The sequence below is a fragment of the Polypterus senegalus genome, chromosome 7 (genome assembly GCF_016835505.1).
Source record: "Polypterus senegalus isolate Bchr_013 chromosome 7, ASM1683550v1, whole genome shotgun sequence".
NCBI lineage: Eukaryota > Metazoa > Chordata > Cladistia > Polypteriformes > Polypteridae > Polypterus > Polypterus senegalus.
In genome coordinates, this window is record NC_053160.1 from 68,363,999 (window position 1) to 68,381,843 (window position 17,845).

Sequence of the window (17,845 nt, forward strand, 5' to 3'; positions counted from 1 at the left end):
CACATCCTCCCTTTGTTTGCTGCCTCTGTAGACTATCTATGGACAATGGGGTCAAATAGCCTTGCACTACATCCAGGCAGTCTCCCACCCAGGGTTATTCATTGAAATCACAAGGGAACACTACTGCTTTTTGTCATTATGTATTTAGCCTTTATTTATACTCTTCAAAAATGTATCTAGTCAACTAGTGTAGGTTTCTGGGTTTACCCACAACAAATCAAGCTAGCATACAGTGGCATTTTAACCACATACAGTGGTATTTTAGCAAGGAAATTTCGATGGAGCCATACCAGAATTTCTTATATGTGTACAGACTTCTCAAACTTAACTATTAATGTGTGTCCCTCTTTTCCTTATGACTAGTGAAAAATGCATGTTCATGCACCTTTTGCATCACCAAAAATAACCTTCTAGCAATGGAATGCTAGTACATGGTCTATCTCAATTGGCATCATATCACTGTGATAACCTCTGACATTGTCATCACCTGGCAAAATGAAACCATATAGATTTAAACTCTAAGTAAAATGGAAGCCTTGCAAACACTTGATGCAGAAATTGAAACCTAATTTGAAAAAGCTGTGTTAAGAAGACTAAGAAATACTGGAAGTGCAAATGTGCAGTTCAAAAACAACAGGTCATCCTCATTTTAATAAATGTGGGGAGTGATCTAAACTGAAAGTTCAGGTTGCATGTATACACACACAAGGGTACAGAGACCACTGCAGGGTCAATTGGCCACATCCCTCAATTGGAAACAGGTTTGCAGCTAAATATAAATAGTTACATTGAGTATATTATAGAAAATTGGGAAAAATTTGCTTAAGTAGACAAAGCTAAGGGTTTTTATAAACATTTACTATAAAGTTAAACTACTGAGGGAAGTGAATTACCTATTTTTCAGAACATCTGGCAGGGTGCTGCCCCACTAGCTCTTAATGCAGAAATGCCATTGTATATTCTTTTTTACACTAGGCAACCTTACATATTTTTAAATAAAATACCTTGTCCTCTGTATTAGTGTGATGAATGTCCAGTTCTCCCAGCTAACAGCACCCAACACACACTCCTTTATTTACTTCAAAGCTGGACATCGGCTTTCAGTCATTCTGTTTTTATGTCTCATGCTGATTCTAATACACTGAAAAGTACTACATCTACCACCACCATGACCAAATAGTGTCTGCTCAGGAACTCTGAAAAAAAGAGAGACCTCCTTTTTTATTTCAAAACATACCAATATACATTAATAAATCGTTCTTTAAGCAATTAGATTCAACAATAACCTCATTTATTTGGAATTCTAAACATCCACGCATCAAAAGAGCGACCGTACAAAGACAAAAGGCAGAAGGCAGCATGGCTCTACCTAACTTCCAGTTTTATTACTGGGTGGCAAATATACAGTCGATAAGAACCTGGACACAAATAGAAGAACATGCACAGGCTTGGACCGCAATAGAAGTAAAATCCTGCAGTACTTCTTTGTATTCCCTGCTCTGTGCTCCAATAAACGCACGCTATCGGCAATATACAAATAACCCAATTGTGCTCCACTCACTTAGAATCTGGAACCAATGTAGAAAGCATTTTAAGACGGAGAAGCTTCTATCTGTGGCACCCCTGCAAGAGAACCACCTCTTTCAACCTTCACAAACATATGCAGTTTTAATATCTGGAAAAATTTGGAATTAACTTGCTTAGAGATCTTTATATAGACAACGTCTTTGCATCCTATGAACAATTACATTCCAAATTTAACATTCCAGCTACAAATTTCTTTCACTATCTTCAAATCAGGAACTTTGTTAAACAGAACCTTCCAGATTTTCCTCATCTTGCACCCTCATCCACGCTGGAAAAAATATTGCTCAATTTTGAGGAATTAGACTCCATCTCTACAATATATAAAATCATTTTACAATCCCTTCCTTTCAAAGATCAAAGAGGACACTGGGAAAATGACCTCTCAATTAATATACTGTATCAGAAGAGGAGTGGAAAGTAGCAATGCAGAGAATTCACTCAAGCTCCATATGCGCAAAGCATACAATTATACAACTTAAAATTATATATCGAGCACATCTGTCTCGACTAAAACTCTCCAAAATGTTTCCAGGGCATGATCCAACCTGCGAACGTTGCAACCAAGCCCCAGCCTCACTAGGTCACATGTTCTGGGCCTGCACCAAATTAACATTATTCTGGACAAAAATTTTTAATTACCTCTCAGACAGCCTTGGACTCACAATCCCTCCTAACCCATTAACAGCTGTGTTTGGGGTTCTTCCAGAGGGTCTTAAAGTGGAGAAAGACAAACAAACTGTGATTGCATTCACTACACTGTTGGCACGCAGACTTATTCTGATAAACTGGAAGAACCCAAACTCTCCTCTTTTAAGTCAGTGGGAAACTGATGTGTTATATTATTTAAAATTGGAAAAAATCAAATACTCAGTTAGAGGATCTGTACAGACTTTTTCAAAACATGGCAGGATCTAATCAGTAATATTTTAAAATAAGTTTATAAAGCACAGAGAATTTATTAATTTAGGTATTTTTACAAGCCTTAAATTTTACACCGTTTGGCTTGCTCTCTCTCTCAAGGGTGGGGATCGATCTGTTCTTAACATAATTCTTTTTTTTTGTAAAAACTTGATTGCTATGTATTGATTGTAATAAAATTAATAAATAAAAATTAAAAAAAAAAAGAGAGACAACACAGTGAAAGCAATAAAGAAAAGTAACACTTGGGGCATCTGAGTGAGATTTTCTGAGAAGAAAAAGATTTATTTTTACTGTATTAATACATTCGTTTCCATGTGTCTATATAAAATTTTTGAACCATTTAATTCAATTAGGCAAAGTGGTGGCTCTGAGGTTAGAGATCTGGAAGTGCCATTAGCAAGGAAATTAACCTGTAATTACTCAGTCCCATATGTTGTTAACCTGCATCTAGCTAGGCGAGCATATCCACCAACTTGCAGGGATAACCAGGGTTGCCACTCCAGCCACTATAAAAAACCTCACACTGTTCCACTCCATTCAGACTAGTGTGGTACGGAGGTGTCACTTGTTGCACGGCTGGTCTCAGGCCATAATTTGGGATCCTGAGGTAGTTTGTCATGTGGTGAGTGCAGCAACGTGCTGTGTTAGTACATGGTCCCAACCTCTCTATTAATCCAGTAAAAAGCTGTGGGGATGTATGGAAGTGGAAAAGCTGCAAGGATGATAGATGCTGCCACTTCTTCGTGGCTTAAGAGGTTTCAGCATTGCTTTGCAAGTACAGTGCATCCGGAAAGTATTCACAGCACATCACTTCTGTTATGTTACAGCCTTATTCCAAAATGGATTAAATTCATTTTTTCCCTCAGAATTCTACACACAACACCCCATAATGGCAACGTGAAAAAAGTTTACTTGAGGTTTTTGCAAATTTATTAAAAATAAAATAATTGAGAAAGCAACATGTACATAAGTATTCACAGCCTTTGCCATGAAGCTCAAAATTGAGCTCAGGTGCATCCTGTTTCCCCTGATCATCCTTGAGATGTTTCTGCAGCTTAATTGGAGTCCACCTGTGGTAAATTTAGTTGATTGGACATGATTTGGAAAGGCACACACCTGTCTATATAAGGTCCCAAAGTTGACAGTTCATGTCAGAGCACAAACCAAGCTTGAAGTCAAAGGAATTGTCTGTAGACCTCCGAGACAGGATTGTCTCGAGGCACAAATCTGGGGAAGGTTACAGAAAAATTTTTGCTGCTTTGAAGGTCCCAATGAGCACAGTGGCTTCAATTATCTGTAAGTGGAAGAAGTTCGAAACCACCAGGACTCTTAGACTCTAGAGCTGGCCGGCCATCTAAACTGAGCGAATGGGAGAGAAGGGCCTTAGTCAGGGAGGTGACCAAGAACCTGATTGTCACTCTGTCAGAGCTCCAGAAGTCCTCTGTGGAGTGAGGAGAACCTTTCAGAAAGACAACCATCTCTGCAGCAATCCACCAATCAGGCCTGTATGGTACAGTGGCCAGACGGAAGCCACTCCTTAGTAAAAGGCACATGGCAGCCCGCCTGGAGTTTGCCAGAAGGCACCTGAAGGACTCTCAGACCATGAGAAACAAAATTCTCTGGTCTGATGAGACAAAGATTGAGCTGTTTGGTGTGAATGCCAGGCATCACATTTGGAGGAAACCAGGCACCGCTCATCACCAGGCCATTACCATCCCTACAGTGAAGCATGGTGGTGGCAGCATCATGCTGTGGGGATGTTTTTCAGCGGCAGGAACTGGGAGACTAGTCAGGATAAAGGGAAAGATGACTGCAGCAATGTACAGAGACATCCTGGATGAAAACCTGCTCCAGAGCACTCTTGACCTCAGACTGGGGTGACAGTTCATCTTTCAGCAGGACAACGACCCTAAGCACACAGCCAAGATATCAAAGGAGTGGGTTCAGGACAACTCTGTGAATGTCCTTGAGTGGCCCAGCCAGAGCCCAGACTTGAATCCAATTGAACATCTCTGGAGAGATCTTAAAATGTCTGTGTACCGATGCTTCCCATCCAACCTGATGGAGCTTGAGAGGTGTTGCAAAGAGGAATGGGTGAAACTGGCCAAGGATAGGTGTGCCAAGCTTGTGACATCATATTCAAAAAGACTTGAGGCTGTAATTGCTGCCAAAGGTACATCGACAAAGTATTGAGCAAAGGCTGTGAATGCTTATGTACATGTGCTTTCTCAATTTTTTTTATTTTTAATAAATTTGCAAAAATCTCAAGTAACCATTTTTCACGTTGTCATTATGGGGTGTTGTGTGTAGAATTCTGAGGAAAAAAATGAATTTAATCCATTTTGGAATAAGGCTGTAACATAACAAAGTGTGGAAAAAGTGATGCACTGTGAATACTTTCTAGATGCACTGTATTTACTGTAAGTAATGGTTTGTATTTGTAATTTTCTCATCTGTAGTACATCCAGATGTTGCGCACTGCATGGACAGGCCTTTCTGACCTTTACTGATAAGGATATACTTTAGAGTTTGAATAAAGAGATCCCAATACTCCTGGCCATGCTTAATCAATTTTCAGTTAGGAAACAAACATCCAGCCCGTTAGAATTTAAATAAATTAATGCTTTAATTGGTTTTAATGCTTTGTTAATAATTCTGTCTGTCCCAGCAAAATGGATTGAAGTGTAAGAGATTTTAGCACTTGGTTCCCATGACAGTGGTATGCTTACCCACAGAAGACCCGAATGACATGCACACCCTGTGGTATTGTGCCTGTAGCAAAAAATAGGACAGTTATAAAAGCCAAAGAACCATGACCATCACCTCTTGCTATGAGATGCCCACAGTTGCTGCTACTTGCTCCATATCTATTAGCGTTGTGTCCTTTATTAAAATCTATTGGGAGTGGGCTTTGATTGGGGTTAACTCAGACACATATCTCATCTTAGGAATGAAAAGATTATCCCACATGAAATGGGGTACAAACTAAACAAGTGACCATTGATGTTAGGAACCAACCAGTGGGGTGGCAGTCTATCATTGGGCATACAAACATCAAGGCAATTTTAGCAATAGATCAGGCACAGCGTTCAAAAATGTGGTGTCACTCAGGAATCTTCATGTTTTTAATATAAATTGAAACCCTTTTATGCAGACACCATTAAATTGATTTATAAAATATGGCCAAGACATTACTAATTTTTCTACTGATTATTACTGCTTGAAATATCTGATTTATAATTAATTATTTGCATCTGACTGCAAAGTCCCATTTTCAACACCAGTTCCTTCAGTGTCCTAATTGTAAACACACTTGACTTATCCTTAATTAATCATATTACAAGTGAATTGTTTATTAGATAAACCTTTGTAGGTGGATTATCATTGCTGAAATATGTTATTATGTTCAATAAAGCAATTAAATCAACTTTCCTTGGGTTGCAAGGTACTAGAATCAATGTCAGCTCTAGCATTTCTAGTAGCCTAGTCGTAGTTGTAAATGACACCCGCAACCTTTAAATGTACAGTGTTGTGGAGTTTTGAGGGCATTGTTATTTGTTTACTGTATTGATGACTGGGTAGGTAGGGGACCCTTGGTATTTTGATCATGGTGAGAGACTTTTCTACATTAGGTCTGTAATGTTTAAAAAAAAAAAAATAAGTTGTCTCCACAAACTTGTGCTGCCCTATAGGTGGCCACCTAAATGGTAGAACTGATCCTAACTGTCATTCTTAAATGGTTGAAAAATGGCCATAACAAAACAGCTTTCTCAATAAATATGTCAGTCTATTGTTTTTATGCAGAATAAAGGTAATTCTAAGTAACACATTGCCATGGAACTAAAGATTTCATACAAAGGTGCCTATTACTATCTTGAGAGAAAACGGCATCTTGGATCTATGCAGGATAGAAAAGGATGGAGAAGAAGCATAAGAAGATAATCTGCATAAGAAGATAAGTACATCAGAGTCTGTAGTTTGAGAAACAAACATCTTGTTGGGCCTCAGTTTGCTTTTTTAAATGCATACCAAATACCACTGTCATCTGCAACAGATAAAAGATGACTCCAGGATGGTGGCCTTAATTTGCTTTTCCAGTCACCTTCCATCTAATGTTTGTGTTATTTTGCCTATTTTAACCTTTTGTTTCAATTTGCCAGTTTTATGGCATTTATAGCTTTTTAAAACCTGGATTCGTCTTTTCTCTTGTTTTTCAAAAAAGAAAGCTACACATAGGAAAAACTGTAGGACCCGATGGAGTCAGTCCTCAGATTCTTAAGGTCTGCGCTGACCAACTTTGTGGTGTCCTCTGTCACATGTTCAGTCCTAATCTAAGGCTCCAAAAAGTGCTGCTGCTATGAAAAACTTCCTACATTTTTCCTCTTCTGAAGAAGGCAGGAAGGCACTTAATGATTACAGACCAATGTGCGCTTACATCTCATATCATGAGATCATTGAGAGGCTGGTCCTGGACTATATGAGTTCTCTTGTGGTAGACCACATGGACCCACTGCAGGTTGCTTATTGAACAAAGACTGGAGTGAAGGATGTCATTAACTATTCACACCATGAGGCCTATTCTCACCTGGTCAAAGCTTGCAGCACTGTGAGGATTATGTTTTTTCGATTTCTCCCATGCTTCCAGTATTATCCAACCATCCCTGGTAAGTGATAAGTTCAGAGATATGCAGATGGATGAGCCTATGGTGTCCTGGATAATGGACTATCTTTTGGGAGACTGCAGTTTGTGGGACTTAAGAACTGTGTTTTTGATATGGATGTGGATACACTGGAGCACCACAAGGAACAGTTCTGTCTATAAATATAACAACAGGTTGTGTCAGTTGCAGAAACTCTCAGATGATTCTGCACTTACGGGGTTTATTGATGAAGAGGATGAGACAGAGTATAGGAGTCAGGTGGTTTTTTTCTTGATGCAAAGAGAATTGTCTGCATCTTAACATCAGCAAATCCATGGAACTGGTTATTGACTTTTGCAGCACCAAACAGCCTCTATGTCCAGTCACTATTCAAGGAATGGATATAATGGTAGTGCACTCCTACAAGTACTTGGGGGTCCACATTAATGACAGGTTGGACTGGTCTTGGAACACAGATGAACTATGGGGGCTACTTTATACCAGCAGCAATACACCTACATAATGCATTACTGTGACTGTAACTGCCAAATCGGAAGTTTGTTTCTTCTTGAATCTATTTCCTTTTTAGTCAAGCCAAACCTGGAGAGGACAAATTACAGTATCTATCTACAGTGGTGTGAAAAACTATTTGCCCCCTTCCTGATTTCTTATTCTTTTGCATGTTTGTCAAACAAAATGTTTCTGATCATCAAACACATTTAACCATTAGTCAAATATAACACAAGTAAACACAAAATGCAGTTTTTAAATGATGGTTTTTATTATTTAGGGAGAAAGAAAATCCAAACCTGAATGGTCCTGTGTGAAAAAGTAATTGCCCCCTTGTTAAAAAATAACCTAACTGTGGTGTATCACACCTGAGTTCAATTTCCGTAGCCACCCCCAGGCCTGATTACTGCCACACCTGTTTCAATCAAGAAATCACTTAAATAGGAGCTGCCTGACACAGAGAAGTAGACCAAAAGCACCTCAAAAGTTAAACATCATGCCAAGATCCAAAGAGATTCAGGAACAAATGAGAACAGAAGTAACTGAGATCTATCAGTCTGGTAAAGGTTATAAAGCCATTTCTAAAGCTTTGGGACTCCAGCGAACCACAGTGAGAGCCATTATCCACAAATGGCAAAACATGGAACAGTGGTGAACCTTCCCAGGAGTGGCTGGCCGACCAAAATTACCCCAAGAGCGCAGAGACTACTCATCCGAGAGGTCACAAAAGACCCCAGGACAACGTCTAAAGAACTGCAGGCCTCACTTGCCTCAATTAAGGTCAGTGTTCACGACTCCACCATAAGAAAGAGACTGGGCAAAACGGCCTGCATGGCAGATTTCCAAGACGCAAACCACTGTTAAGCAAAAAGAACATTAGGGCTCATCTCAATTTTGCTAAGAAACATCTCAATGATTGCCAAGACTTTTGGGAAAACACCTTGTGGACTGATGAGACAAAAGTTGAACTTTTTGGAAGGCAAATGTCCCGTTACATCTGGCGTAAAAGGAACACAGCATTTCAGAAAAGAACATCATACCAACAGTAAAATATGGTGGTGGTAGTGTGATGGTCTGGGGTTGTTTTGCTGCTTCAGGACCTGGAAGGCTTGCTGTGATAGATGGAACCATGAATTCTACTGTCTACCAAAAAATCCTGAAGGAGAATGTCCGGCCATCTGTTTGTCAACTCAAGCTGAAGCGATCTTGGGTGCTGCAACAGGACAATGACCCAAAACACACCAGCAAATCCACCTCTGAATGGCTGAAGAAAAACAAAATGAAGACTTTGGAGTGGCCTAGTAAAAGACTCATTGCAAGTTATCGCAAACGCTTGATTGCAGTTATTGTTGCTAAGGGTGGCCCAACCCGTTATTAGGTTCAGGGGCAATTACTTTTTCACACAGGGCCATGTAGGTTTGGATTTTTTTTTCTCTCTAAATAATAAAAACCATCATTTAAAAACTGCATTTTGTGTTTACTTGTGTTAGATTTGACTAATGGTTAAATGTGTTTGATGATCAGAAACATTTTGTGTGACAAACATGCAAAAGAATAAGAAATCAGGAAGGGGGCAAATAGTTTTTCACACGACTCTATCTATCTATCTATCTATCTATCTATCTATCTATCTATCTATCTATCTGCCTGCCTGCCTGCTCTGATGTCCTTATCCTGTTATGCAGTTGCCCATCTGGGCCTTCCCCATCTTTTTCTAACCTGATTAGATCCATTGTGCCCTCTTCTCCAATAACTTGCAAACTAAGGAAAGTCAACTTACTTGCTTTATTGAAAAAATATCAGGTTTCAGTGGTGCTAATATGTGGTTCAGTGGTGCTGTATTTTTAAATCCATTTAATGGTATCTTGTTAAAAAATGTATTCATTTCTATCAAACACTTGAAAATTTCTTGTTTCCAAAGTTTCTAACGCAAGTGTTTGTCTTTGAAGTGTAGGAGGTAAATTAGAAATGAAAGAAGAAAGAAAATGTGGATAACGCTCAAAATCCATATAGCCATACTGGTCTAGAATTCAAACTCTGCCTCCTGCATCAGTGGGACATACATGCTAGTCACTGTAACGCCATGCAGCCCACTAATCACACTGCTGGCTGCAGTTAATAAATGCCTAACCAAGATGTGGTCTCTGGATGTTTTTCTCTACCATTAATTCCAAATACACAGTAACTATAGAAAAGCAGTAGAACTCGAACGAATGAAGGGTTAACACCGTTAACAAGACCAATAGCGGGCTCTATAGCGGAGAAATATTTGACGCATGCGCTTTCTTGGCGGAGCGCTTAGCGCGGTGACTGAGAGAAAAGAGGTGGGGGCGGAGCAGCACTGTCAGGGTGTTAGCCACCTTACTACTGGTATAGGATGCTAGGCGTAGTGACTACGCATTGGCACAAGACGAGTACAGGCACACTGCACGACAGCGTCTGAACAGCACCACAGAGGTGGACGTAAGGTTGGAAAGAGTACTTGGAACAAAGTTGGAAAAGTTCTGTGACAGTGCGCTTGTAACCTCCTAATCACGGAATCCTGAGGCAGCCACTGGGGAGAGCGCTCGCCCTTTCTTTCGGTGCACTGGATTGAAGAAAAGCTGCCTATTGTAATGGTAAAATGTACTCAGAGGAGGAGAAAGACTGATAATCAATCAAAAACGAAGCCGTCCTCATCATACCCCCTTCTTGGCGAATACGCTTTTGAAGACTTATGCTACTTGGGAAGGGGTGAATGAAGCGGTTGTGGGTTTGCATTTTGTAATTTTACTGTCGGCTACCTTAGTTTTTGAATATTGGCTGACAAGTTTAGAACTTTCTTACTTTTTTTTAAGCAAAGCATGTGTCTCCGGGGTACACTCACTCCCTTCTTGATCATTTTGGAAACTGGGTGCCAGGCTTTTATGGCAAAGAAAGAAGTTTAAAAAAATCACAGCACCCCCGCTCACACCAGCCAGCCATTCACGTTGCTTTTTCCGGGTTACTTTAGCAGCTTCTGCAGTAAGCATTTTTGCCATGGTGTACCTAGTGGAGCTCTACAGGGAGCGCCAATCTAAAACGGACATTGCCCTTTAATTTGTGGCGATCTGAACAGGCAAGCGGAGGGCAAGAATGGAACGTCGCTTGGGCACCCCGGCAAAACAAGTGTATGTGGAAATATTTCTGCAGGGAGGCGCACCCTGGGGATTCACATTGAAAGGTGGGGTCGAACACGGTGCCCCGCTCGTTATCTCCAAGGTAAGATTCGGCAATAGAACGTGGAGCTAACTCTATCTATCTATCTATCTATCTATCTATCGCGGCGTACTTTATAATGTGTATATTTGAAGCACTTTAGGAGCTTATACAGTTCACCCTTTATAATGTGTACTGTATATTTGAAGAACTTTGGGAGCTTATAAAGTTCACACACACATAGATAGATTGATAGATAGGTAGAAGACTAAGTAGAAAGGTAAGTAGATAGATGGAGTGTTTTTTTTTTTTGCTAATGTTTAGTAAAAATGTAAATTGAGAAAGACGTGAAACAGAAAATAGATAAAGCGAGCAATTTGTATTGGCAAGTACTTGCTTCAAAGTACAGAAGCCATTAATTGGGCATAAACTTAATTTTTTTTAATAATAATTATCAATGGGGAATTTTAGAAGCAAAATCATAAATGTGTTTAACCAGTCGGTATTATCCTCCGGGTAGTCTGCACAAATACTTAACATGGTGAACACAACAGTAGACTTTATTGTGCAAACCTATAATGCAAGTAAAAGGAGATTATGCTCAAATTGAACAAACACGAGTGAGACAATCTTTGAAGTATTGCATGCACTGTAATTCTCATTATGCTACTGAAAGAAAAATTGTGGTTGCGTTAGAGGCTGTGAAGACAAGAACAACTGGATATGTCCTCAGGCTAAATAGGTATGTTCTCAAGTGTCAAACAAATGAAACTCAGTCTCTTTATTTTTTTTTTAGCAGATGGTTTTTTGTGGTAATTGTAATTAAGTTTTGAAAATCTTTTAAAGTTACTAACATAAGGAATTAAGCAGATTTATTTTGATGGAATGGTGAGACAACACACTCAAAGACAATTGTGGTACATAAAGAAATGTGCTTTTAGACTAAGAAGGACTTCTTACACAGAAGTGTGTTGGAGTCAACAGCATACTGACCGGTTCTGTTTTTAAAGTATATATTGTTCCATATTTTAAAAATCTGACCAGCTCAGTAAGCATGACTAATGGGTAATGATAGCTTATGACTTCAAATTTCAATTTTACCTGTATAGGATTTAAATTGGAATCGTTTGAAAGAGTGTACATGCAAAGCTGAGTGTATTCTACAGCATATTAGCATCCCATCCTCAGTCGGTTTATAGCTTGCACTGGATGCTGTCAGGGTAGGATTAGCTCCCTCCAACCACATAAACTGAATTTAGTCAGTTCATAAAGTTAATGGATAGATGGGTCACATGAAGTTGAGTCAATTTCAACAGGGATCAGCCCTGGAAGAACTGCCAGTCAATCAAATTTATACTTGTGCTCAATCCTAGCAAATACTGCATATACAATATTCTTTTTATGCATATTGTTTGTATTGAGCACCTTTTCTGAGGATTAGGAACTGATAATTTGTATAACGTAATGGAAAAAATTTGGGAACCAGTACATAATTGTGCAATGACCCATATCAGGTGTTTCTACTTCATAAGAGTGACACATTTTTCCATGTGAATAAGGCAATAAGTATTTATAAGATGTGATGTGACTGTTTCAATTGGCCCGATGCCACATGTATAAAAAGTATATAAAACCATTAAATATGTGATAAGCTATTACCTGGACTGAGAATGCCAAAATTAATAATTGAATTGATGAGTCTCTGTTGCGGCATGTTTTGTAGTTTTCATGTGCTTCCTTTTGAGTAGGTCCATGGAATAAATTAAATAACTAAAGTTTCAGAGTTACTTTGGTAGCATGGTTAGTGTTTATATTTTTTCTTATGGGTGTGTATTTGTGTGCGTTTTTGCAATGTGTAGCTCCTTCTGTTCACTTTCTGCAATGGTTTTGGACATACCACACATACTTTCTAAGACATAGACAAATCAGGCCAGACACATTCTCCAAAATAAGTCTCCCTTTCTTAATATAATCTATGTGCATGCCTTTTCAGACTTTCACTCTAATTTTTAAATTATGTACATCCATGAACTGTTTGCTTACTTTTGTAGAAGTAGGAATGTTATTGTTTTAGTCATATGTAAATTTAACGTCTTCCTTTAAGAAAAAAATATTTCAACCAATCCAAACATTTTCTGACTTTTTTGCCTTATTTGAATAGGTATATTGCCAATGAGACCCTCATAAAATACCATCTTTGACAAAAGTAAATTAAAAGTAATATAGTCCTCATATCACTTACAGTTATACTATAAGGTGAAACCAAAATGAAAATCTAAGATTTTGTCAACCATTCATTGACTGTGCTTGTAATTAGTTTATTATTTATAATAAACATCTTCTCTAATTATAATTATTATTATATTGGAAAGCAGCCATTTAAGTATCATATTTCACATTAAAGGCTGGAAGACACAGTGGCATTTTGGTTAGTGCTTCTGCCTCAACTCCAGGGTTTGATGTCTAGCCTGGTCACTTTCTTTGTGGAGTTTGTACTTTCTCCCTGGGTGTCCTTGGTGGGGTGGCTCAGAGCAGGTTCATTGGTGTCTCTAACTTGTCCCTGTCTGAACAAGTCTATAGGTGTGAGTTTGCCCCGTAATGGGATGATTCCTTCTTTCAACGCAGTGCTGCCAGAATAGGATCCTTTTCACCATGGTTACATGGTTATGTATTGGACTAAGCACTTTTGTGAAAGTAGATAGATGGATTACTATTCATAACTTTGTGTTGATCCTCCACTCATTTTTGAACCCACTTAATTTTACTATAGAGTTACTGAGGCCAGAATCTCTCTTAGGTCTTACCTGGAAAAACATGTTTTAATCTAAACAGCCCTAATTAAATATTTAACAACTTTGCAAATTATAAAAAGTAGATTTTAGCAATACAACAAAAACACAAAATTACAATAGTTGAACATTGACTAGGTGAATTAATGTTGACATATTTATTCATTGTTCACATGTTCCTGTTTGATTTATTTTCTTCCACCACTATATTTAAAATAGCAGGTAAGAAAGAAGGATATGTAGTAATTGGAATTTCACATAGTTATTTCAAGAAGGCTAACAGAATCATTGAAAGATAAATAATCTGAACCCAAAAGGTTTCTGTCCAGCTCCCTACTACAGCTCAGTTCAGCAGATAGATTTTAAAAGCAGTGTACCACAGTGGTTAAGACTTTGGAATTCAAACCCTGAGGTTTTGTGACCCTGTGCAAGTCACTTTACCTGCCTGTGGTTCAATTGGAATAGCAAAAGAAATGTAACCAATTGTATATCAAATGTTGTAAGTCACTTTGGATAAAAGCGTAAACAAATGTAAAAAGCTGAGGTGGGCTGGTGCCATGCCCAGGGTTTGTTTCCTGCCTTGCGCCCTGTGTTGGCTGGGATTGGCTCCAGCGGACCCCCGTGACCCTGTAGTTGGGATATAGCGGGTTGGATAATAGATGGATGGATGGATAAATGTAAAATGATACAACATCCTGTTTTGCATTGTGCTTATATGTTCTGCATATTATCTCTCTCTGTTGCTGGATTCTGTTATAGTGGATAGTATGTTCTCCATGGCACAAAGAATTCATTCATCTTACTGCTTTGAAAGCTAATGAATAACTGTGTGGGCTATATTATAATGCTTTAGTGTACTTTATATTGTCATACAAAAATAGTGCATACCATAGATTCATTAGTACTAGGGTATTGTACCGTGTTAGCCATTATGAATGTAGAGAAAAGTCAAGCAAAATGACACCTTTTATTGGCTAGCTAAAAAGATTACAATATGCAAGCTTTTGTGGCAACTCCGGACCCTTCTTCAGTCAAGATGTAATATAGAAACTGGAGTTCCCTGTGTTTATATACACACTAGGACAAGAAACAACATGATTTACCAATGTGACAGAGATTAGCATCCAGACGGACACATAGACAGACAAACTGTCACTTGTCCTTTTATTAAAGTTGATAAGGGCACATTTATAGCTTCTTTTGCCTTTTCTATGGCAATAAATGTTTAAAAATGAACATGGTTTAACATACTGTAACTTTGAAAACAATAGGATACATTGAATCTCTATTAAAAGATAAATACACCTGCAGTTAGGTGTATTTTATTACTGTTGCACCTACTTATTTCTTAGAATTCTTTTTGCATTGCCTTTAAGAATAAAAGAAATCCAATTTACAAGAGGTGAATTTCTATGATATTTTAAGTCACTTTTCAGTGAGGTTTAATGATCCAAGTAAAGGTTTCCACTTCATTCGAAATCCATAATTATGCATTCCAGGTACAGAGCAGATCTACACTGACCTGAGTAGAATTTGTTGTTAACTCAGTTACATGCTCCAGCATTGCTACAGTTTTGGGTTTTGCATCTTTGCTAGCTGTTTGAGAACGAAAGCATATCTAAAAAAGAATAGTTCTTAGATCACATGGATGGAAGTACAGACAAAGTAAAGATTTGGTTATTTTTGAAGGTTTCTCTTCCTCTAGCTGTGCACTCAGTTACAGTAGAACTATAATAGGATTCTTGTATAAATGTGCATGTTTTACAGACTGTATGTGTCTTGCCAAAACTGCTTTCTAATTTGTAAATGAAATTCTTCCCTTAAGCTATAATCATGAAAATTTTGAATTTGTTACCAATGTTAATTGACATGAAGTGGTAACATACAGACCTTATTGATTAAAGTATGCCAAATTTTAGTTCATTGTTGTTTTTATGTATTCCGTGTATATTAGACTGATTTTCTGTGTCCATCTCTATCCTTGTAGTGAGCACCTGCAGTGCCTACTCTCTAAACTTCTTTTAGTGCTTAAGACACACAACAAGAATTTGGACATAATTTTAATGATCAATTGTTTTTTAGTCATTTGGGAAAAATCAAGACTTTCCACTGAATGTTAGGTTATTCATATTAAGAGTATCATTTTATTGTGTAAATCCATTGCCTTCATATCAAATACATTAGTTTACTTTTCTGTGTGTGTTTGGTATTATTTTAATAAATTTACGTGATGTTTTATTTTTAAGTATAATAAATGAAGAGTTAAATCTTACTACTCTTTTTATTAAATGAATTAGGAGTGTAGAAAATTTCTAACAAAATGTGTACAGTATAATGAATTCATTATATTCTATCGAAATAGCATAAGAGGCATTCTCACTAGTAGCTGAACCAAGCTCTCTGCAGCTCTGAGCTGGCAGTGCTAAACCAGTATGTCACCAAGCTGCACAACCTGTTCTGTTAATTTACATATTCACAGAAGGTAAAGCACTCTTCTTGAAAATACACTTCAGTGTATTGTGATTTAAGCTATTTTGTATTGATTTTAAGGGGGGTTGTACACTTTTTGTGCAAGCATGATTTTAATATTTTGTTTTCTCCTGTTTATCAATGCAGTGTGTTTATTCCTGTTTAGCTATGCCAGTAATACTTGGTAGTTACTGTATGGTTTACACTGTATTTTATACTGTTTATCAAATTAAACGTCAAAGGAAGTTGGTAGGAAAACATTTTATATAGTTAAAAGTTTTGGAAATTTCAATTAGATAACACAGCATTATAATGTACTCTGCTCAATATTGAAATTGCTGCATGACAATTTCACACCTGATTAACCAGGTTCTGCACTGGGGTCCTGAGCCTGTTGTAGTAGCACTGAGGCCTGCCCTTTGTAGGACCCACTCATGTATAATTTTTAATAAATTTGCAAAAATCTCAAGTGAACTTTTTTCATGTTGTCATTATGGGGTGTTGTGTGTAGAATTCTGAGGAAAAAAATGAATTTAATCCATTTTGGAATAAATAAGGCTGTAGCATAACAAAATGTGGAAAAAGTGATGCGCTGTGAATACTTTCCAGATGCACTGTATCTATGGATCCAATCTCTTTGTGTGTTAAGCTTACAGGCTTGGATTATTGGTGGGTACTGTTTATCTAACATTTGCTGTCCTTTCACTTGCTTGTTGTGCATGTCCATCTAGTCATTATCCGAATTTGTCTGTTCTTATATTTGGGGTATATCCTCGCAATGTGTGCAATACGTGTTGTCGCTCCATTGAAGGTACAATCACACTTACACTATATCTTATTCATATAGGGCTGATTCATATCTTACTGTAGCTCCTGGAACTATAAGACATTAGTACTAAACACCACATTCTTGTGCCATCCTGTTATGTGTCGTATCTCTTCCAAATATCCATTCATCTAGATTCTGGACACTTTAAAGAACAGCTTTCTGTAAATTTGCAGTTTACTCAAATATACAGTATGTTTTTTTCTATTCACCTAATGTTTCCAGCATCTTGACCAGCCAAAATTTAACGTATCTACTAAGCTGCTGCTACACTGCTTGGTAACTTTTTTCATTTACTGTATTCTCAGTATGTGAATAATTCTTTCCTCATTCTTCATTTCTTCATTCACACATTTTATCTTTATCCAGCTTCCATAACTGCCCCTTAGGGCAAGAATTAAGTAAGTTATTTGTTGGGCAGAACTGAAATAAATAATTACAAATTAGTATGTTAGTTTTCTGCTCACCTCTCTTCAAGGAAGTAGTTTTTCTGTTTTTCAATTTCTCAATCATGTCCTTATTCTTGCAATCACTATAAACAAGAGGGTTAATGAAATCTTAGAAACTGCAGATATATTTATGTAATCACATTCTAAATATGCATCTTAATGTTTTGGCTTCCTTCACTTGTCACTGTTAAAGTATAATCTGAGATGCTTTCAAAACTCGAGTGCAATTAAGTGACTTGCACGCATTTAGTACGTTAATATGTACAATTCAGATCCAATACTTGGAAGTGTTATGGGCAGCTCTATTGTTAGTTAAATATGGGCATGAATATGGATAGAGTGCTTAAACAATAGGAAAAAAAACTTCTTGATCTGAGGAGATAATTTGAATGGGGCTGAGGCTGCTAGTTAAAAAGACTGTTACTATGATAAGTGTTAGTCCTTTCTGTTGAATCTATGCTGAAATGATCATATTAA

The 17,845-nt window shown here is 37.7% G+C and overlaps 1 protein-coding gene across 1 annotated transcript in view; it reads left to right on the forward strand.

Moving 5' to 3' along the window:
* Positions 1 to 10,077: 10,077 nt before the first annotated feature.
* shroom3 (shroom family member 3) overlaps positions 10,078 to 17,845 on the forward strand; it is a 333,442-nt gene continuing 325,674 nt past the window's right edge. The window contains exon 1 of the mRNA XM_039758806.1: positions 10,078 to 10,898. Coding sequence (XP_039614740.1) covers positions 10,773 to 10,898 — 126 coding nt within the window. The 5' untranslated portion in view covers positions 10,078 to 10,772. The remainder of the gene's footprint in view (positions 10,899 to 17,845) is intronic.